The sequence below is a fragment of the Poecilia latipinna genome, unplaced genomic scaffold, assembly GCF_001443285.1.
Source record: "Poecilia latipinna isolate Pla-1442-1.1 unplaced genomic scaffold, P_latipinna-1.0 Scaffold342, whole genome shotgun sequence".
NCBI classification, from domain to species: domain Eukaryota; kingdom Metazoa; phylum Chordata; class Actinopteri; order Cyprinodontiformes; family Poeciliidae; genus Poecilia; species Poecilia latipinna.
Genome location: NW_015112958.1, coordinates 22,782 through 45,094, shown reverse-complemented (window position 1 = coordinate 45,094; position 22,313 = coordinate 22,782). Strand labels below are relative to the sequence as shown.

The window sequence follows — 22,313 nt, the reverse complement described above, 5'->3', positions numbered from 1 at the left end:
GTGCAGTTTGTGGTCAGTGGTCGGCTAATGGCCTCGGGCTTAATGGAAGGAGCATTTAGTTGTGTTTAAACCTGATGTGGTTTCAGCTTGGAAACTGATGCTTGCACACAGGGATTAAAACACATTTACCATACACACACACACAGACACACACACATCACAGGTGTCCTAAGTACATACATTATCAAAAATCTGATTGGAAAAACAAATGCTTGTAGATGAATGTCATTCTGCCCACCATGCTGAGAGATTAAAAGCTAATGAGGGGGATTTAATTTCTTTTCTCTGCCGCTGCTACAGGAGCAGGACTCCAGTTATACCATAATAAAGTCAAAAGAAACAGAAATGGTGGTGGAAGGCCTGAAACCTTCGTCAGTCTACATCTTTCAGGTAATACCTTCAAATAATAACAATAAAAAAAGACAATTAGTAAGATAATTTGTACAATTACCACTTGACCTTCTCTGCATTTTGTCATGTTGGAACCACAAGCTTAAATATACTTTATGCACATAAAAAAGTTCAAATTTTAGCCCATTTTCTCCTGAGAAAAGTAGCTCATTATCAGTCATATTGAGCGTGTTGCTTTGGTTCTCAATTTGATTTAGGTCTGGACTTAAACAGGACCATTCTCAGACATTATTATGCTTGGAATTTTGCCTGCAGATTGTAAAATTTTGTTTTTGGGCTAATTTTATAGGAACTTTTTGCTGTGCATCTTGTCTGTATTGCACAACAGAAGTGACTAAATGCAGTGTCTTCATTCCTTAAAGGCCAGATTGTTAGATACGACTATGAAGAGTTGTCCATTCAACTGATGTTTGCACCTGAGCTATAAATATCTTAAAATCCAGATAAAATACATTACAGTTTGTGGTTGTAATTTTAGAGTTTTTAAAGTAAAAGCTATATGAATAGTTTTGCAAAGCAATGTAATGACAACAAAACAGATGTTGTTAAAGGGATAGATTGCAAAAAGTAGCACCTAATTTAAATAGCCTACACAGGATCAAATTCAAAATAAGTAAAGCAAACATGAATATGGAAATGTTTACAATGATGCAAATGATTCTTGATGATGCGTCGCAGGTACGAGCCAGGACCTCAGCAGGCTACGGCGCATTTAGCCGACGTTTTGAATTCCAGACGAGCCCTTACTGTGAGTACATCAGAGATGGGAGCGCGACAACGCAATCAACAATAGGTGCCAGGTGCAGCTTTGTGTGCTTACCGCGTGTGTCTAATCTCACATCTTTTTCTTTTGGCAGTAACTGCCACCAGCGAGCGTGCTCAGGCTTCCATAATAGCGGTGGCCATCACGTTGGCGCTGGTTCTGCTGGCGGTTGTTGCTGGATTCTTGCTCAGCGGACGGTGAGGCATAAATAGATATGAAGGAAAAGAAATGAAGCATTAAACGTTTGGAGGGTAGGGGGGTGGGGGAGCTAGACATTAATTAGCATTTGCAATAATATATAATAAATGTGCCCAACAATGCTATTTTAACTTGCAGCATTACTGGCATTGTTTGATTATAGTTTTATTTTGTGTGCTCGGAAAAACCTCTCTGTGTTGGTTCATGTTGCGTGGTCTTTATAGCATTTGTCAGGGACAACAGTTCAACAATGTCTTTATAAAGGTTTTTTTTTTTTTTACTCTCCTGAGGCAGTCAGGTGGGCAAAGGGCCAGCCACTGATCTTTTTTTGCAGATGTAATGTCACTCTTTGCTTTATTTTGACGGTGCAACTCCTTCACCGCAATATGTGCAGACACAAACGCTTCGCTGAGTTCTTCGGTACCAAACGGAAAGATTCTTAGGAAGAATTTTACTTTTAATGGTTAAATTGATCACTGCTAGCAGTTATGAGGACAGAGCTTATAGAGGATTGTAAATCTAACTTTTGGGACTGGAGTTGATTGAAGGAGTCTTCGAAATAAAGGGCTACTTAAAAAAAATGGAGATGAGAGATAAATCAATGTTGCCTGATCCTATAATTATGTAAAGTCTATGACAATCTGACGAAACTAAAATTTTAAAGCTGTTCAGAATTTTCAGCAATAATCTTAAAGCTATGATGTTTTTAAAAGTAAAAAAAAAAGAAGATTGCACAATGATTGGTACCTTTGTGGTCAACAGTATGTAAAACTCCCTTTTTAACTTAAAAACACCTTTAATTGAGCATTTGTCTGTTTGCACAATCTCCTCCTGTGTGAATCCTGTGTCCATCATGGTCAGAGTTTGACTTTGTGCCTCCTGGACTATTGGTTTTAATTTGGTCATGTATTTTGGTTACTTGTTCTGCATAATTTTTTTAATAGAAATAAGTTCACCATATTTTTGCTTAAAATGTCTTTGTATTTCTAATAGCTCCTTAACCTTCTGTTAAGGTTCCCTGAGCATTTGTAAGAAAGTTAAGCTCACAGCATCAAGGACCCTAAACCACACAGAAAAGTGGGAGTGAGTTTCTTTTCCACATGTTATTTCTGTGTTTTATGCCAAATGCCCCTGGAGCATTTGCTGTAATTTAGTCTCATCTAACCAAAGCTCACAGTTCTAGTTTAAGTCCCAGTAGAGATTCACAAACTGAAACACATTTGCCTCGGTGATGGTTGGACAGAAAATGCTGTTTTCTCGCATCAGCATATAGATAACATCAAATAAGGTTTGTAAAGAAATTAGCTTTAGAGATTTTTTTTTTAACCCGCCTTGCTATCCTGCTCACTGTCTGTGATGGGAACATAAATACGAATCCCCATTTACTCTGATTGCTTTTGGCTAAGAGAAATTTGCGTTTTTGTCGGATCATTTTTGTTTACCCAAATGAAACAGAATCCATTAGTAATAAAATATTCCTAGAAACTCTGATCACCTAAAAATCATCAAATGTAAATTAAAGAAATGCTTTAGTTGCATTTATCTTAAATAATGATTTAAGATGCACATAATTATTCCACCTGATTTAATCAAAACAATTATTTTTTTTAGTATGGATTTATTTCCCTGCACTAAATAAAAGTACACAAAGTACCAGATGTATTTTTCAGCTGCTAGAATATGCTCCTGCCATAAAATTTATGCAGAGGGTTTATTTTATTTTTTTTACATCTTCCTTTTACAAATCTTAATAAAAGCATGGAGAGCACTATATGTATGTACTTGGAAGGCTGCCCAGGCATTAAAGGTGCTCATACCTCTTTACTCATCCACCTAATAGAGCACTCTCCACCAGACACTGCAGACAGCCCTTCTTCAGTAAACCCAGCAGTCTTTTCTTGCCTGGCTGGCCAACACATTTGGACATTATTCCAATATGTGTGTGCTTATGTGTCATTGTGCTCCATTGCATTTAAGTACAAAAAAAATAGTTAATCACCTTCATCCAAAACAGTTGATTGACTTTTTTAACCCATATGAGGCTGTTATTCAATCAACTCTGCAAATACACAAGAGACATGTCTGTTTATTGTACTTATTTATCTCTATTGACACGTGCAGTGTTTGTGTTTGCTTGTAGGATCACATTAAAAACCCATCAACCCGTTTAATCTGGGATATCGGCGATTATCTCTGATGCCATTTGTCTAAATATCAACATACGGGAGCCGTCTGAGCACAAACACGCGCGGATGTAAACATGGAAGCAGCATACAAATTAATTCAAGCTTTGACAGTTAAGGTTGCTCAGACGACCCTTCTCACATGAACACTGCAGGAGAAGAGTAAGTGGTTACAAAAAATGTACTGCTGGTCCACTTGATCCGTTTTTTTTTTTTTTTTTTTTTTTTTAACATGTGACCTTTTGTTGGAAAGTAATGGGCCTTTTTCTAGTGAACAAAAAGTCAGTGTTGGTTTTGTTGAAGGAAGCTTTTTTGGACAGCTGTAATATAGGAAAACTGCACGTTTGTGTTCAAAGCGTGGTGCTTTTCAGCAATAATCTTGAGCAGTTTGAAATGTGGGTTAGATTTATAGCTGAAAATATAGAAAGGATTTTCTGCTTTTCTGTGTTCACTTGGGATTCAGTCATTGGCTATAATGTCTGAATTCAACTCCTGCGTTTTATACTTTATTCCTTTTATGTCTCTGTGCGCTTCCTGGTTTCTACAATGGTAAAAAAAAAAAATCATGCACATTAAAATTAGATAAAATTCAATTAATTACTGCCTTATAAATTACAAAAGTATTTCCTTAAAAAAATTTCCTGACAAGTTTGTCTCAATGTTGTCTTTCGTTCATTAGGCGATGTGGCTACAGCAAAGCAAAGCAGGATCCTGAAGAGGAAAAGATGCATTTTCACAATGGTCACAGTAAGTCTAAATCAGCCTAAAATGTAGGGTACACCAATAATATCAGTGTACGCACAAATCCAAGTTCATCTGAGGTTTCCACCACTAAACATGTTTAACGGCGGGGTCAGACAGTGGTCATGTCTCTGTTTATCTCTGTAAGCCCGAATGTCTGCTGGCAGTGCACATGTCACTGCTGTGTGCCAAGAGCTATTTTCTGAATGACATCCATGTTAGTAGAGGACACATAATGCTCTGATGCATTATAGGTTGTGGCAGCTTAATATATTTGTCCTTATTTTTGGCGTTGTTCCCTGCTATCCATCTGTCAATTCCTGAACCAGCTGTAATGGATATAACAGCTACAACAGAGAACATCAAGGAACCAGTAAAGGATGCAGTCAAACCAGTTCTCTGCATAGCTTGGGTTATATCTGTCTGCAGTTTGTCAAATCCTCAGAATAGGATTAGAATATTTTTTTGTTTTGTTTTGATGAGCTTCTCTAATTGGGGAAAGATAATGAAGAACTGTTGGTGAATATGAATAGGGTACAAAGTTTTTACATTCGAAGAAATAATCATCAAATCTGCAAAAGAGTAAAATTATGAAATTGACTGAGACGTCTCTTAAGTTATTAATGACTTAATCAGTATGCATTTTCCCTCTTTTTAAAACTGGAATTACCAGTCATCTTCAAGTAGACTTTTGTTGACATTAGTTGCAAGAAAGTAAAGAGAAATCTAAATGCTCAGATTTTTTTAGCTGAAGTCCTTTTCAAAGGCTCAGAGTGATTAATTCCTTAACATATAAAGCACTAAGTTTGTAAATCATTTCCAATAATAGCAATTGCTTGAGGCAAAATAAAAGTGGTTTTAAAAAGAAAGAAGTAATATGGCGAGCACCATTTTTATTGCTTTTTGTTTACACAGCCTTACTTTTGGTTTACATATTTTGTTCACAGAACGTGTTTTATACAGAAAGGTCATTGGGTGCACACCGCTTCAAAGCTCCATTTCCCATTTAAATATTCATCAGCTTCTTGGTACACAACTGCCCAATATAAACATAGCTGTAGTTTCAAGGTTCCTAAAGTAACATTTACATAAAATCCTATGATGTTTTTGAGACTGGAGTTGTTTCAAGGCGGCTCCTTTTGGTCTTGGCCCCACTCAGGCAATATTCTAGCTTCAGCACCCAACACTCTGAATTTACTATACGAGAGATTTCTACTGCTCAAAATCTAGTAAATGATTTTGAGGTTTTAGCAGAACTTTATTATAAAAGTCCTGAATACTTTGTGATCAGATGTAAATGGTAATTGTCTAAATGACTATAAAAAAAGAGAAGGTGGCAACATTTTGTAATATGTCAGATGCATTTTCAGTGGATGACCCAGAGTGCTAAACAGAAATTGTGCTGTTTTTTTGTTTTTTTTCTGCAGTAAAATTCCCTGGTGTCCGTACTTACATTGACCCCCTCACTTATGAGGACCCCAACCAGGCAGTGCATGAGTTTGCACAGGAGATTGACGTCTCATGCATCTCTATTGAAAGGATCATCGGTGCTGGTGAGTGAAATCAGCATGCCTGCCTCAGTCTGTTCATACCTTGCCGATAAATGGATTCTTATTCAGAGAAGGAAGCTGATCTAGGTATAAAAATGAATAGACTGCTTTATTTATATATTCAGAGTCACTAAATTCACTAGAGTGCTTAAAGTTGCATGGAATGAAAAGAGCCAGCCTTATTTCCCTTGATGGATTGACCTAAACTTTTATACACCATGTTTTCCTCTGTCTCGTAAATCTGTACGTTGCATTTGCAGTCAGATTTATCCAACATATTGATGGATCTTTTAACACAACAAAGCAGCTCCTCTGGATGGCTGCAACATATTTCAGAAACTAAAAGAATCAAATCTGAATTGCTGTTACTTTTAAAATAAGAACAATAGATTGGCACTACTAATTAGCTTTCATATGTTAATATTATACCAGTTTCAGACATAGGTCAAGTATTGCATCTATTTAGGGATTTATTTCACCTGTCTTTTCTTATTTTTCCATTTCCAAACAAGAAGATCATTTTTGAGGCCAACAAGGATGTCTCTTCTTTCACCGCAGGGGAGTTTGGTGAGGTGTGCAGCGGACCCCTGAGGCTGCCTGGCAAAAGAGAGATCCAGGTTGCCATTAAGACCTTGAAGGCAGGCTACACGGAGCAGCAGAGGCGGGACTTCCTGTGGGAGGCATCGATCATGGGCCAGTTTAACCATCCAAACATCATCCGCCTGGAGGGAGTCGTCACCAAGAGTAAGTCCACCTGAATGATTTCCAAAGCTGATTTTTTTAAAATCCCACCCTGAACCTGTGTAATTCAGTGCCAAAAAGACAAACAGAAGAAAAGGTATTATTGAAGACTAGAGGTTTTCCATTACTCCTGAGACTTTCTTGTTGGTTATGAAGCCTCCACTCTTGTTTGGAGTTTCTGTCAGCCATCAGAGTGAACATTTTTTTTTGTAATTGATTAGCTGCTGCGGCTTTATGATGTGCATCATTAACGTTTAGAGCAATTGTGATAAGAGTTGCTTTAATTGAAAGTAATTCCTAACTGATAAACATGTTTTGTTTTTTTTGTCAGTATGCTATTTTATTTTATGTTGTTAGAGCATTTATAATTTCTCCTCACACCTTTATATCTTACATAATCTACTATACATAATTGCATAATCTTAGTAAAATGTGTTTTTCATACCTCTCAGGCAAGCCTGTGATGATCATCACTGAGTACATGGAGAACGGCTCACTGGATACCTTTCTAAAGGTAGGTGTGGGAAAAGATCAGAATTCACAAAAGGCAGGTTCATGGGGAACTGATGATGGATTAAAAAAAAAAAAACAAGTGTGAAGAGAGCTGATTCGGATAATAATTGGAGTCATAAGTACCTTGTCATTTGTGTTGCTCACCGTAGGACAATGTGTTCACACACTAGTGTGTTAAGAAACCTATTTTTATGGCTCAGTGATTCATAGGTGAGAGTAAAGTGGTCCAACAAAAAAGCAATATTTTTTCAAAACTACTTTAGAGATTGGACTGAGAATGAGTGGGGAATAACAGTTAAATTGAACAAAAGAAAACAAAAAATGAACTACCTCCAGTAAGCCTAACAAAAAAATGATAAAAACCGTGACATCACAAACTCATTATTTGTGTAGGTGTCTATATCTTTTTTTAAGAATCTGGCAGTTGAATGATAGTCAAGCTCTAAAACATACTGATTTTGAACATCATGTCGTTTTGAAAGAGAGTTGAAGCATCAGATTCAGACCGTGGATTAATAGGGAAAACGTTTGTTGGGGGGGGGATCTGCTGCTCTTGCTATTTTTCCAGCTTGTAGTTTTTATGTAGTGTTTAGAGTTTGGATTTGTAAAATCAGGCTACCACAACAATAGTAATCAAACTTGTGAACTGACAATAAAAAAATACAATCACAGAAGATCATCTAATTTTGATATGCCAAGCAAGTTTGTCACCAGCTGAAGTTAAATCAATTATTCTTCACATTTTAAGTGAAGTGAATAGGTGGTTCATATAATTGTTTTGTTTTTGCATAAAACAAGTCATTCACACGCACATCAATGATGGACTTTATAAAGAAAATGCATTCACTCAGTGTTTGTTCAAGAGATGATCTCTCTGCCAAACACGCTGCAGTATATTTACCAGTTATTGAGAAAATGATCCAGACACTCTTATTTTGATATATTCTAAGCGTAATTGACACTGATGTGTTTGTCTTTGTGCATTTTTCAATAGCAGTCCCACTTCTCTGCTGGTGGAACAGTTGAGAAATCTTGATATAACATCCAGTGATATTAAATATTCCAAGAAGGTGCGGAGGGAATGTGCTTTGAATACATTTTCAACACAGTCTACCTATTTTAGCATCATATCTCACCTTAAATGTGTCGCAGATCACTTTACCAGAAAATTTGAAAGTCAACTGAGCACTCAACTCCAGAATAGTATCTGGGCTGTGAAGACTAGACTTTACTGAGAGCAGAAAATGAACTGTAATTAAGAAGCAGGCTGGCAAAGCTCTGAATGCAATGAGCCGTCTCCAGTCTATTCAGTGATTACAATACCAAAAATTCTCAGGTGGTGCAGAGGACTAAATTCTGCCTGAAAAGGGTATATTTCTGAGGTGGGTGGCTAAATAGAGCAGTGTGCAAAATGAGGTCATGTGATTTGGGTGATATTAGCGCCTTGAAGTGTAGTTGTGCTGCAACGGCAAAGTAGATCAGAGCCAAACATGATGTTCTTAGTGTGACTGTATGGAAAAGGGGGATGCTGCGAGGCGATATTCAGAGACAGAGCTGTGGTCAGTGGAAACTGCTGACAGGACTGTATGGTGTGCCTTTGGCTATAAACTTTTATGGCAAAAGAAAAGCCTGGGATATTGGGAACCAGCAGTTGAAGGGCCACAGAAAACCCTGTGAGGTAATTACATGGATGGCTGGTGTACTGAGGCTGGTGTAAATGACACAGTCAGGAGAAAACCAGTGACTGGGCCCAGTCCTGGATTAGCTGTCAGAGCTTTGGACAATACATTGTACCCCTGATAACTCACATCTTTGGCTTAACCTCTCATTTCACATGTAAGTGGGATGCTATGCTGTGGATGGATGGGAAAAGTTGTAGTACTAAAGGAAAACTAAAGTTGGAAACCATCTTGGGGGAAAAGGAGTGTTGTGGTTCAGCTGGAAACCTGCTGTGGAAACACGGAGATTGGATGAGAGGAAGGTTGGAGAGTTTACATTTGGATTGGAAGGAGCTGAAGCTTAAACTAACAGTGAAAGCTGTCATTGGGTTGAGTAAACCAAAGCTCCTTTTCAGGCACTTGCTGCTTTCCATTAATCTGGCAGGAACTCAAAGTGTCAGCTTTGTCTGAATGAGCGTCCCGGTGCTTTTCCGAAGCAATCGGCAATGACAGTCCTGGGTCAGATCTAGTTTAGCACATTATCAGCCTCTCAGTACCCATATGACGCCTTGTAAACTTCCCGACTTCATAGTTTTCACTATGACAAAAGTAGAACCACCGTTTCAGTTCCTGACAGCATTCTGCATTATTGATAGTGCAATAAAGCCCTAATGAGTTGGAAACCACGAGGAGTCCCATATCACACCACCTGCTTGAGCGGTATAAACATGTTATAGGTGCTATTTTTACCCTGCTTCTCTCCCCCTTTATTTTGTCTAACGCCACAACTGTTTGCTTGTTTGGCTGGCATAAAGAGTTTTTGTGATGTGGCTTACTGTTGTGAGAAAACTGTGATGCCCGAAGGGCTTTAATAGAGTCGTAGACTCTGCTGTGGCTCAACCTCACACACATTCATGACGGTTTTGACAGTGTTCCCGGGTGAAGTGAAAATAAGTTATTTCTTCTTGGGCTAAATACAAATACAGCGCAGTAAATCCCTTTTTACTGAACAACTAAAGTAAGTCATACATATGGGGGCCAGCTTAGGTAAAATGACATTGTGGGATCTCAGTGTAGCACTGATGAGCTAAACTATATTCTTTTGCTTGAATACGTAAGTCTCAAACTAGTGTGAAAGATTACTTCTTTACCTCTCGGCTGACTTGACACGGCAGTTAAAAGAAGTTGAGAAAATGACCATTTTCCCAGAATTAATATTTATGTTACAAAAAGGTTAATCAAAAATTAACCACTTAACTAACAGTCGTAATTAATTATTTAACTTCTAGACGACGACTCAATGCATTGGTCATTGTATCTAACATAGTAATTAAGCTTAAACCGTTGAAGCTGATTTGGAAACTAAAAGCAGCCAAAAATCTGTCAGTTTCACTCCATTGTAAAGGAAAGTTGTTTTAAAGCACATTTCTGGGTTTTGGTCCATTTTTTTTTTTTTTTATATCAAAGAAGCAAGAGTCAAACTGGGGGGAAACGCAATAAAAAAATCAATGAAAAATAATCGGCCAGCTTTTGGTAACGGACTACCACCAATTGCGTTTAGTAAAGGAAATCGTTCTTTTGCTCCAAAAAGTGCTGCTGTTCATCTCCGTCGGTGGAAGTTGAGTTCATCCTGGAACAGGCAGCTGCTTGGTCTGTTGGTCACATTTAGGATAGCCGAGGTCTTTTCAGACCTAGGCTATCATATATTGAGATTCCTTATTTTTGGATTTGGAACCAGCATACTGTCCTGTATGATAATGTTAGGAATTAGAAAACCCATGTCAGTAGGGCAACGCATGTAAGCACTTAAATCTCTTCTTAGTTGGCGTGTCTCTAAAGAAGAGCACATTTTCAACGACACAAGTCTGTACATCCACAGAGAACTGGCTTTGGCAAGATGCTGATAAAGCTAAACCCCATTTGAAGTGTCCTTTTGTTTTATTTATTTATTTATTTAAGATACCATGATGGATGTGCATTTGTGCATTCCCATTGATTTCATAATTTTCTGAAGCATTTATGTTGTACATCTCATATTTAAACTGACTTTACTTGAGAGAAATTTAAGTCTCTTAAGGATGGAAAATGCTGCCACATGCACAGAGGTCAATGTGCATTTCATTAGTAGTCCTGAATGCTTCCTTACCAAAGTTGAGTTGTACAGGTTAAAGCTGGGTATGCAGAGAAGTGTTTGCTATTGATTCTACACTGTAGGTTAATTAACTTTGCGGTTAGGGCAGCCTGGAAAAAAACAGCGGATCTTTCAGTAGCATTGCCTTCTCATGTCTACCAGTCTTTCTTTGTGTTTTTGTTTTACGGATTCACTTCTACAAACTGCTGACCTTTGGACTTACAGAACAAAAGACATGCAATTAGATTCAACCAGATTTCTTCAAGAGAGTTTCATCACAAAGCCACGGAGATGAGCCAAACTAAGAATTCTTTGATTGAAAAACAAGAACATCATAGAAACGTTTTTATTTCTTCTCCTTTATCCTCTGTATGTTAACATTATATGAAATCAGTTTGATGTATTCAATAGATTTATGAGTTTTGGATCTGGATGTCTTCAAGCTTATACCTTCCTGTGTCCTGAATTTTTGTTCACTCTAGAAAAACGATGGTCAGTTCACGGTTATCCAGCTGGTTGGTATGCTGCGGGGCATCGCATCTGGCATGAGGTAAATATTGTTTTGACACAAACACATCTTGAGGGAACTTGCTAACCACGGACAATGCTTATTTTTTATTCTAACCATTGTGTCGAATCATTTCAGATACCTGTCAGACATGGGTTATGTCCATCGGGATCTGGCAGCGCGTAACATCCTTGTCAATAGCAACCTCGTGTGCAAAGTGTCTGATTTTGGTCTTTCCCGAGTCCTGGAAGATGATGCAGAGGCAGCATACACCACACGGGTGAGGCTTATCACGCTACTTTGTGTTTAATGTTTTATATTATGACTTTATGTAATATGACTTACAGTAAATTATCTGCAAATTCCAGTTTTGATTAAAGATGTCGGTATTGGAACAAATGCTTTCTTTGGCCTGCACCTTCTCTCACACTTTTCAAGTCGGTGATAAACTCGGTGGTTCTTGAGTTGTTTTTGAATGATTGTACTCTTTTTTTTTTTTTTTTTTTTTTTTAAATCTGGAAATCCTGGTATCTGGAAAAACTAATGTCCAAAGGTCAATTAATACACTTTGGAGCTAGTTTTGTAACAAAGCAAGCAGGAATAAACCTTCTACACTCACTTCAACCATTTAAAAAAAAAATCTATCCACAATGTTTTAAAGCCAACTATGTGCCAATAACATGTATGTCTAATTTGGTAAATGTGTGGATTTGTGGAAAAATTCACAGTAAATTCAAACTTGCGCAGGCAGTTGTTTCCTGAAATCACTGAAGATTTATGTCATAACTTCCCCCTACCGTGGAAAGAGAAAAGTCCAAATGAATCATACATTTTGTGTGCATCTCTAGTGTGTCAAACTTTGGAATAAATAAAGAAACTCAGACACAACACAGCTAAAATATGCATGTGTATATTCACGCACTCACACAGCTGACAGCAGCCGGCTTTAAATTGAGCCGTACATCCTCGGCTGAATGTCGTCTTGCTAGCCAGAGACAGGCGGCTTGCTGCAAGTGGAGGACCAATTAGTACTCGACTCGGGCTCCACAACACTCAATTAGCACCAAGTCTTTCTGCCTTGGCGCCAAATATCCTGTCACTCACTTCTCACTGCCAGGCCGCATCCCTTCTCGGTCTCTTTCTTTCTATCGCTATCAAGCTCCTCGTTCCCCTACAAGTGAGAATAACATGATTCACATCCTTGAAATAATCAGACCCCGAGATATCCTGCTGCTGTATTCATCAATACTGCATCAAGTTAATTTCACTACTCATCAGCTGAAAACACATTTTTCCTGTGGAACTCAGCAGTGTCCCTCTGAACCCTTTTTTTTAATATCTTTACTAAGGAAGCATTATAATGAAGATGAGGGAACATGAGTAGAGCAATCTCAGGCCCCCGACAGTTTGGATCAGGATTTCATGCAAGTGGGGGAAAGTTGTCCCTGCAATGGCGTTCCTAAATCTGTGTTCATTAGCATAGGAAGTGTCTCAATTACAGTTTGTTCTTGGTTGCCGTCTGAATGCAACGAAAATATTTTCTTTTTCTCAGTCTGCAGCTGTACTTATCAAATGATTATTTGGAACCACAGGGTGTGGAATGGATTTATCTAACATTAAGGAATTATTCAAACAACTACAAAGCAATAGATGATAGAATGAGATTGCGTGGTCTAATCTGTGCTTCTTTTCAGCAGAGCTTGTACTCTGTACCGTGTATTGACAACACCGGCTTCTTCCGCTGTAAATGGTAATCACAGCATTAAAACTTACAATTTATGCAGTGTCTTAAACTGCATAACAATTCCCACTTCTTGAAATGTTTGCCTTTTGTTTTATTAGAGCTAGGAAACTCAAACTAAAAAAGTAAAAATCTAAAAAGTATACTTTTTTATTACAGTTAAGAAACACAAAAGGCAGGTCAGGTTGGCCATAAAGTTAAAACTGCCAACCTACAAAGACATGGTTGCACAAGATGTTGAAAACACGTAATAGTAATACTATTGCTAATAAAAATAAAAAAAAAATAGTGGTGATGAATGAACGATTTGCTAACATTTTTATGGCTATTTTGTGTTTTTGTAATACCAATGTACAATGTGTTCACTGCTTGGGATGAGCTTCAGCATTTCAACCAATAAAAATATATCAAGTGTGATATTTAAGGGCATTTGGAGTCCATTAAGCTAGTTAAATATATTACCAACATGCTAACTGTGAATCACCGACATTTGGAATGTAATGGCATATGTTGGGTCCAAGCAGACCTTTGCAATTATGTTAGAGGTGGGTGGATCGATCCAAAATATCGACAATATCGATGCCAAGTCACTATCGGTATCGGATTGTTAACATGGTGAGATTGATACTTTTTGGGCTTAGAGTCCTGAAATTTTGTTTCATTTTTGTAACGTGGTTTTGTCACTGCTTCCAAGATAAATTTCTCCTATGGGGGACTAATAAAATTATCTTATCTTCTTCTCAACTCTCTCAATAAAATGCATGCCATGTAGGAGATGGAGCAAATATTTTTAAGAAGTTGCTTTGGTCAGATGAGATTAAAATGTAACTTTTTATGTATCATCATACAAAACACAACACCCTGAACACATTTTCCCCAAAGTGATGCCCGAGGTGGTGGTTCACATGCCAGGAGGAAGGCTGTAGAAGTGGAATCCCTGACTGTCTCTCTTCTTACTGCTGTTTACTCCAGTATCACCCGTGGTGTTAAGTAGGTCAGTGTGCCGCATAGAGCTGCACTTACAGCCACTATTTTCAGCTGAATCTGCTTGCGACATTTCCTATTCAGTTATTTAGCACAGTTTTTTTTTTTCTTTTGAACATTGGCATGTGGTATTAATAAATGCTGTGATTTGCTATTTGCAGCACCTATGATAGTGATGAGAAATCAGCCAGTTGGGACTGTAGGGCATTTACAAACACCTCATGTTTCTTAACTGGCTAATTACTGCGACTGATTTGGTGATGAGCCCTACTTTGCATTCACATTTTTCCTGTTCTGCTGTAGTCTGTTTGTTTTTTTGTTTGTTTGTTTTTTTGTCCTTTATTGTATCATGTTCACAAACTCTTGTTAGGACATGTGCATATGGCTGCTTCAGTGTAAAACAATTGGGTTTTCAAATAGACAGAGATATCTAAATCATTATTGAATATCATCTTTTGTTGCAGGGAGGGAAGATTCCTATTCGCTGGACAGCTCCTGAGGCGATTGCATACAGGAAGTTCACCTCCGCTAGCGACGTGTGGAGTTACGGGATTGTCATGTGGGAGGTTATGTCATATGGAGAGAGGCCCTACTGGGATATGTCCAATCAAGACGTAAGTTTTGTGAAAAGTAATCGTCTTACGGATGCATGTTTTAGGCTTGTAACAACAACAGAGTATATGCTTGGATACGTAGTGTTTCCTCTTAGACGCCACATATGTACTCACTACCCAGCCACCCACTCATTTACACGGGCAACATATGTGCACATAGCCCCTTAGTGACCTTTCAAGACTCCTCCCTCCTTTTGGGTATTAGGCTGTCTATCTCAAAGACTAGAGAAGGGTAGGAGAGGAGGGAAGATGAGGATGAGTGGGAAGGAGAGGAGAAGACGTTTGATGTTTAATTGAAAGCGTTATGCGGGATTTTCTCTGATCTGCGCAAGAAAGTGTAGGCTCAAATGTTCGTTCTCTAAGCTGTTTCCTTCTGTCTCCCATTCTCTCCCTCTCCCTTTCAGTTTCTCGTCCTCTCTTGTCTCTCTAAAATGCAGTTTTTGTCTCTGTTCTTTTTCTTTTGGCTTTCGTCCACCCGCTCCTTCTTCTTCCCTCTTCGGTCTCTGATCTTTGCACCCTGCTAGTGTGAAGTGCAGTCGTTCTCCCTCTCAGCCAGCAGTGATGTCTGATGCGGTGCTTTTTTTTTTTTTTTTTTCTTGCACTTTAGCTGAAGTGTATGCATGCACTTCAACGCATCTGTGTGTATTGGAGTGTTATCGTACGAGTCTTTTGTGGGAATTTAACCAAAGTAAAGGCTGTCATGAACTCAACAAATCAATTCCCTGCAGCGTCTTGCACTGGTGGATCTCAGCTGAAAACTCCTGCCTGCTCTGTACTGCAGGCTCCAGCGGAAGGAGATGGAGTTTATTTATTATTCATTCAACTCCGTTTCCCTTTATATAAAAAAAATGATTTAGTACTGCATCTTCTTAGTTGCAAAAATGAGTAACTGGGCTATGCGGCACAAGTAAACAAGTAATTCAAAGTCCTGTTACTCTATGCTGAACGGGGGTCCGGTTGCTGCTTCATGGAGTTTAAAGTAAGGTCAGATAAAGAGCACAGAGACATCCTTGGAGCAAGTATTAAGATATAAGATGTTGCGGGATGGAAATCTATTTCAAAATAACATTGCATTGATGAAGTGTGTCACAGTCCTACTGTGGAAAAGTTAGTACTTGTTGAGTGCCACATCATGTTTTGCTCTTGATATTTATGCCTCAAAATAAAGAGGTGTGGACAATTTTGAATCCAAAGTCCTTGCTAGTACAAATGCCCACATGCCAAGATAAGATGCATCTGCCATAATCTCATTAACTGTAATAGATGTATACTGACTTGAGCTGTAATTTGAAATTATAAATAAATTCATCAGTAAAAATTCAGGAAAGTCCTTATGATTGTCGTAAGGTATTGCACATCTTCTAAGCATGTAAGATGTTTTCAATGGACCGCTATCAGTGTCTTGAATGAAAAATGCTAAAAAAGAGAAACTGTATTGGCCCCTGCAGCTCTCGGTCTGTCTGTTGACCTGCCCTACCCGCTCTTCTCAAAGATGCCAAATCATGGAGTGCCTGTAGTTAGAATTTTGGTCAGGTGAAAGAAAGCATTTTTCTTACTCTTAATGAGGAGCAAATGTGGATATAATCCACTTGTGCTATCTACAGCACTTATAGATAACCCACTCCGTGTAGTTTGTCCCAGATGCAGTTAGTGAAGGAGATGTTTATGCATGTATCTCAGCAGCAAATGAATCATGCAATAAATATAAAACCAGTGGTATTTTCTTTGACTATAACAACAAACAGAAATAATGTAAATCATTCCAGTTGATCCCTTAAACCACACTCACTCACCCACTACAGGTGCAATGTGTGCACTTCTTTGTGGCCAAATTTATTGCATTTTCATATTTTAGTGTAACTTTTTGTAATCTTCTAAGTCAATCACAAGTTTAAAAACCACATCAGACGATAAAAATAAAAAATAAAAGAACAAATACAACATGCAAACAATGTCAACTTGTCTTTTCTGAAGAAGAATCTTTTGATGTCCAATAAAGTGCATGAAACCATTTTTGCAAGTTTTGTTTGGCCATCAATACCTGGAGCCAGATGAAACATATTACAGACAGAATTATAGACGAGTGTTAACGAAACAGAATCAGCATGCTAGCATTAGCGAAGCTCTTCACCAAAGTGCGGTGCATGAACAGATCGTCAGCTGGAGACAGGAGTTTGAGATTGCTGCTGTTTATGTAGAGTCAGTTGTAACTTAGCCTGTGTTATAGCTATTGCTGTGTTAAAAAAATAGATGAGGGAAACCGAGGCATTGTAATACTGATGAAATATAGTGCAATATTTCACTGAACTTCAAAGCAAACATATGTTCAAGCATTCGAATGCCATTGATTGTGTTAATTTTAAGTATGCAACTTAAAATACTTGATACTAGAACACAACCAATCTTTTGTGGCTTGGATTGATAGGAAATCTTTCTCGTAGCAAGTCGCCCTCATGTGTCTCTGTCTCTTTGATTTGCTGGCAGGTTATAAAAGCAGTAGAGGAGAGCTACAGGTTGCCTGGCCCGATGGACTGCCCCGAGGCCCTGTACCACCTGATGATGGACTGCTGGCAGCGGGAGCGCAGCAGTCGGCCTAAGTTTGATGAAATAGTTTGTCTACTTGACAAGTTTATTCGCAACCCATGTTCATTAAAAAAGTTGGTCAATTCCTCACACAGGTACGGCAGGACGATCCACAACCACAAATTATTTTTGACAAAACTCCTAATTAAATCAGCTTTGACATTTTGTACACTTCAGTAAAAACATTAGAAAAGTCAATTAAAAAGCATTGCTTCAGTTTAATGTTTAGAATTTCCCATTATGTATAGTTCATCTCTGTCCAATTGCATAAAGTCGCTTATGAATGCCATTCAGACACCTAATGGCCTTTTTTTTTCTTTGTAAAGCTTTAAAGTGAACTTCTACATGCAAACAGATTGAAGCATGCTTAATAAATTAAATTAGTGCCGTGTCTAATATACAATGACATGTGACAGCTGTCGAGATTAAAGGCCTGCCTATAAGCCCAGACCTTTTTCTACAGCAGCCTCCCGTTCCTGCTGTAGCATGGAAAATGTTGTTACCTACTGTGAATGTTTCATTTGATAGCATGGGGAGCTCTATTTGTCAGCACCAAGAGTGAGCTGAATGATAAAGACTTTTGAGGGGGGAAAGCATTTGCAGCTTTGTGTGGTGGTGCATAGCTTGCATTATCTGTGAAGCCTCACAGGTAACTCTTGGGACTGATGGGTTGAGCTACGGGCTATAAAATCACTGTGTGTAACTCTGCGCACATCTAGGTCTTACAATTTATAATAACGTCATGAAACGCATCCTTTTGTCTACTTGGACCACATGTGCTTAAAATTATTTGAAGAATTTCTCTTTGTTTGACAGTAATCTGTTTAGAGGAGGCCACGCACTGATTCGCCACAGAAATGCCGTTTGTAGTGGATAAATTATGTTTCTGGAATTGTTTTTTTTTCTCATAATCTTCATCCGTGTGCTAGGGTCTCCAACTTGTTAGTGGAGCATGCCAGTGTAGAGGGAGACTGCGGCACTCGAAGCAAGACTATAGGAGAGTGGCTCGACTCCATCAAGATGGGCCGGTACACAGAGCTCTTCATGGAGGGTGGCTACTCTTCGCTCGAAACAGTTGCTCAAATGACATCAGAGTAAGAACACTTTCTTTTGGGATGATATAAATAAGACGCATGTTAATTAAAAAAATAGATGACTCATGTTTTAAAGTTTTATGTCGTCAGATCGCATTGCAAATACCATTCCATCGTTTGCTCACTGTGTTGCAGAGATCTCCGGAGAGTAGGAGTCAACCTGGCCGGACACCAGAAGAAAATTATCACAAGTATTCAGGAGATGAGAGTCCATATGAACAGCACCAACTCTACCGTAAACATCTGATGCATATGTACAGGCATGCACACAAATCAGACATCCATATGCGCACACGAGTTAAAACCGATATTTTGGACCTAGCATGAAATCAAAGAACTGTTGGACCTAGAACGGCTTAGCACTTTGTGGAGATAAGGAAACCCTATGTTCTATGGATCTACACTTGATGATCTGCGAATCTGGTGAGTTTTATGTGTGGAGCTCGTGGAGATAATAAGAGCTAAAACCAAACTGAAGTGGACTGAACGGTGCTATGCGAAGGACTAAGGAAGGCAAACAAAGCTGGGTCTATGGGATGTTTTTCATTTGACTTTTCCCAATTTTCTGGAATTTCTGGATTCGTACGTGATTTGCACTGTTTGGATTCTCTCAGATCAAAGTAGAAACAAAGATTTGGCCCCTTTTTGGCTGTATCACATTGGAGTTTTCATAAAGTGGGCTCAAAATGGAACTTTTCTAATCCGTCTCAGGTGAGACGAGCCCACCTGATCGGAACAGAACTTATCCACTAGCCATAGCTTTGGACGTACACTACCTTTTACAAGTCACTGAGTTGAAAAGAAAATCTCCGGCAGGGCAAAAATGGTGGACCAAGAGCATAATTATTAAGTGTGAGTTGCTGGTTTAGCATATTGATCTATTTTTTTGTTTTTGTTGTTTTTCTGTCTCTGGGAGGTCGTAATGCCACAAAACATCACCAACAGTCTTGCTGCATAATCCATTTACTTTTAAATGTGATTCTCCAGCGTAAAACAAGTCATGAAAGAAATGCGTCATTGAATAAAGATGATAGACTTTAGGAATAAGTTTGATGTAAGACAACAAATGAGCCTTCTTTGGTTGATTTGGGAATGTTCCTTTGCCTGAATGTGAACATTGGTAGAATATGGCAATAATCTATCTAGTCTTTAAACCCAGCTTCTGAATAATGCCAGAGATTGTAAAACATTTAGCTGACAAGCCTGAAAGTCTTTAAAGACTTAAAATGTCCTTTTAAAATCCTCTATTTATTCAAATCCAGAAAATTACTCTAAACTCCAGTTGATTTATTTCGAAAATCAGACACTTGATAGATGCATGTTTTAATAAAATATTACAGATTTTGCGAGCCCTTGCCGTAACAGCATACAAAATTTGCATATTTTCAACCCATGCTGTGGAACATTTCACACATAAGCAAGAACCTTTGCTTATTCTTTCATTGTTTGCTCTCCGCCAGTGAAACTCGACTGGAGTGATTTATCATTCCTTTTAGGAGTTTTATGGAAAGTTGAGAAAATCTTCATGGAAATATTGAATATTTTTGTGTTGGCCCTGCCTGTCATAATCTGTGTGACTTTTTTTTCCCCCCCAAGGGAGCCTGATGAATCTAACGGGATCGTTTAATGGTGTTCTGGTTTGAGACCTTTTACGGGATCCCAAAGCAGCTTTCTCTGGTCAGGAGTGCATTCAGCGGTCTTTACCAAGCCTTCACTTAGAAACCGTAACTTTCAGGTACCACAGAAAACCCTCGGTAATCTGTTTAGTTCACCGCGCCGCAGAGTATCTCTTCCACGCTTGTGTGCCACACCGCAATAAACCTCACTCTGACAGGACTGCTGTAATTTAAAAAAAAATAAATAAATAAAAACAAAGGGAAAAGAAAAAAAAACAACAAAAAGAACGCAATATTGATAAACTTGATAATCATTTATTTATTTGTACTTGTTTAAAAGAAAATTGTGTGGACAGTTTTGTTATTGTGCTTTCTCATGGACTACTGAGCAGCTCCCTACATGTCTTTTTATGTAAATAATGTACTATACATTTAAAGCAGGGAGCATTGTTCCTTTGTTTACCGTCATGTGGACAACTTGACATTGATTATACATCTCAGAGTAGGTCAGTGGTGACTGACGCTATGAAGCTGCATTTCTGCTTGAATGTCCTGGTGGGGGCTGACGGCACATTTATCTCCTACCGACCGTTTTAAAAAGGATGTGCAGAAAGAGCAGATTTATCTTTTTTTGTTTGTTTGTTTGTTTTGTTTGTGGTGGTTGCATTTTATTTAAAGTTCCAGTGAAAAGCGGAGGAATATATTACAGGAACCATATTTTTGCTTGAACTGATAGATTTCCTCCCGCCCCCCTATTTTATGGTTTAAAAGTAAATGATGTCAGTAATTGGTCAAGTCTGTGCTTTACTTAAACTTCAGTATAGAATAATTTCATTGTGAATTATTACTAAATCTTGACCCCTTTGACTACAGTGTCCATGACAATGAGAAGTATTCACACTAGATCCATGTTTGCAGATGACTTGCTTCTATATGTCTTTGTCCATTTAATGTAAAGCTTTGGCATAAAGTTGGGAATGAATATTTCTTTCTGTTTAGAGATGGTTTTACTTGACCATATGAAAGCACACTACAAGAATGTAAGGTTGTAAAGGGTTGTTCCACTTTTTTGAAGAGCATGTTTAGCTTTTGAACGCATAAATTCGTGCTTACAGATCAACAGTTCAAGTGTTGATTGTGGAAAATGGATAACTTCCTGCTGTAAAAGTCTCGGTTGATTGAATGTAAGATGGGTTTTTTTTTTAAGTTCTCCAAGGGTTGATAGTGTTTCTAAGAGTAAAAATGGTCCAAGTGAACGTTTTCTTCCAGGAAGCATAGCATCTGCATAGTCTCTTTAGTCTTCTCATTAGTTGTGTAGCTTTTGTCTTGTAGATTCAAAGTCTTTTAATTTTACTATAATTTTTCAAGCTATTATTTTGTAACATTTTTAAACTTTTTTTTTTTTAAATAAGGCAGTTAAAAAATATATTTTAAGAGAACACAAGAAATGCAGTAAACACTTGTAGACTACTGTGGCTATGCAGATTTGTTTGTTATAATGCATCAATAGTATATCCAGGAGTGTTGAATAACTTAAATCAAAATGTAACGTTTTCAGCTGTTGTACAACCACTCTTTCTGGCTTAATGTTAAATTCCACGCGTGGTGCATGAACAACTGGTGAATAATGCAGCCATATAAGTGCCTCGCATCTTCTAAGCACTGTTGTTTCCTCTCCTGTCAAAAATATTTTGTCCTAACTGTGCCCCAACTTTGTACAATATTCATTCTTTGCCAACAATGTCTACAGGCAATAAGAAGAATGTCAAACAACATGTATGTTGGAACTAATTTAATTTGCACTTTATGGGAAATTATTTTTTTTTCTTTGACTGTAACGTCTATATAAGACTTAACTTTTAGTTCTTAATTATTTACTTTGTAATCCATTTCCTGATGATGATGATGACATCACTTCATACTGTCGATGCTTCCCTGGACATAAAAGTTGACAGCTAAGCACAAAGAGTTGGTAATATTTTTCAAAGAAATTAAAGTTATGGAACTGTTGACATATAGAGCACCGTTTTCTTGTGTACGACACGTCACACCTTCTAGGTACAAGCACAAGGTTTTACAAAACCCTATTTGGACAGTATGTGGATCATGACTTTTTATAAAAGATCATTACCACAAGTTCTTGATGTCAACAAACTTCTTCCAGACATTAAATCTCACCGTTGTAGAATTGCATTAGAATTATTCCACCCACGTAAAGTGAAGAAAGTGTGAAATTGGGCATAACTACACTGTTAAAGATGATGGTCCGCAAGTGTTTTGTTTG

The 22,313-nt window shown here is 38.1% G+C and overlaps 1 protein-coding gene across 1 annotated transcript in view; it reads left to right on the top strand.

Moving 5' to 3' along the window:
- Positions 1 to 22,042, top strand: part of epha5 (EPH receptor A5) — a 74,897-nt gene extending 52,855 nt beyond the window's left edge. The window contains exons 7-19 of the mRNA XM_015035640.1: positions 301 to 390; positions 1,090 to 1,159; positions 1,269 to 1,371; positions 4,235 to 4,302; positions 5,724 to 5,849; positions 6,405 to 6,590; positions 7,040 to 7,101; positions 11,372 to 11,439; positions 11,536 to 11,677; positions 14,587 to 14,736; positions 17,221 to 17,414; positions 18,249 to 18,413; positions 18,549 to 22,042. Coding sequence (XP_014891126.1) covers positions 301 to 390; positions 1,090 to 1,159; positions 1,269 to 1,371; positions 4,235 to 4,302; positions 5,724 to 5,849; positions 6,405 to 6,590; positions 7,040 to 7,101; positions 11,372 to 11,439; positions 11,536 to 11,677; positions 14,587 to 14,736; positions 17,221 to 17,414; positions 18,249 to 18,413; positions 18,549 to 18,660 — 1,536 coding nt within the window. The 3' untranslated portion in view covers positions 18,661 to 22,042. The remainder of the gene's footprint in view (positions 1 to 300; positions 391 to 1,089; positions 1,160 to 1,268; positions 1,372 to 4,234; positions 4,303 to 5,723; positions 5,850 to 6,404; positions 6,591 to 7,039; positions 7,102 to 11,371; positions 11,440 to 11,535; positions 11,678 to 14,586; positions 14,737 to 17,220; positions 17,415 to 18,248; positions 18,414 to 18,548) is intronic.
- Positions 22,043 to 22,313: the final 271 nt, after the last annotated feature.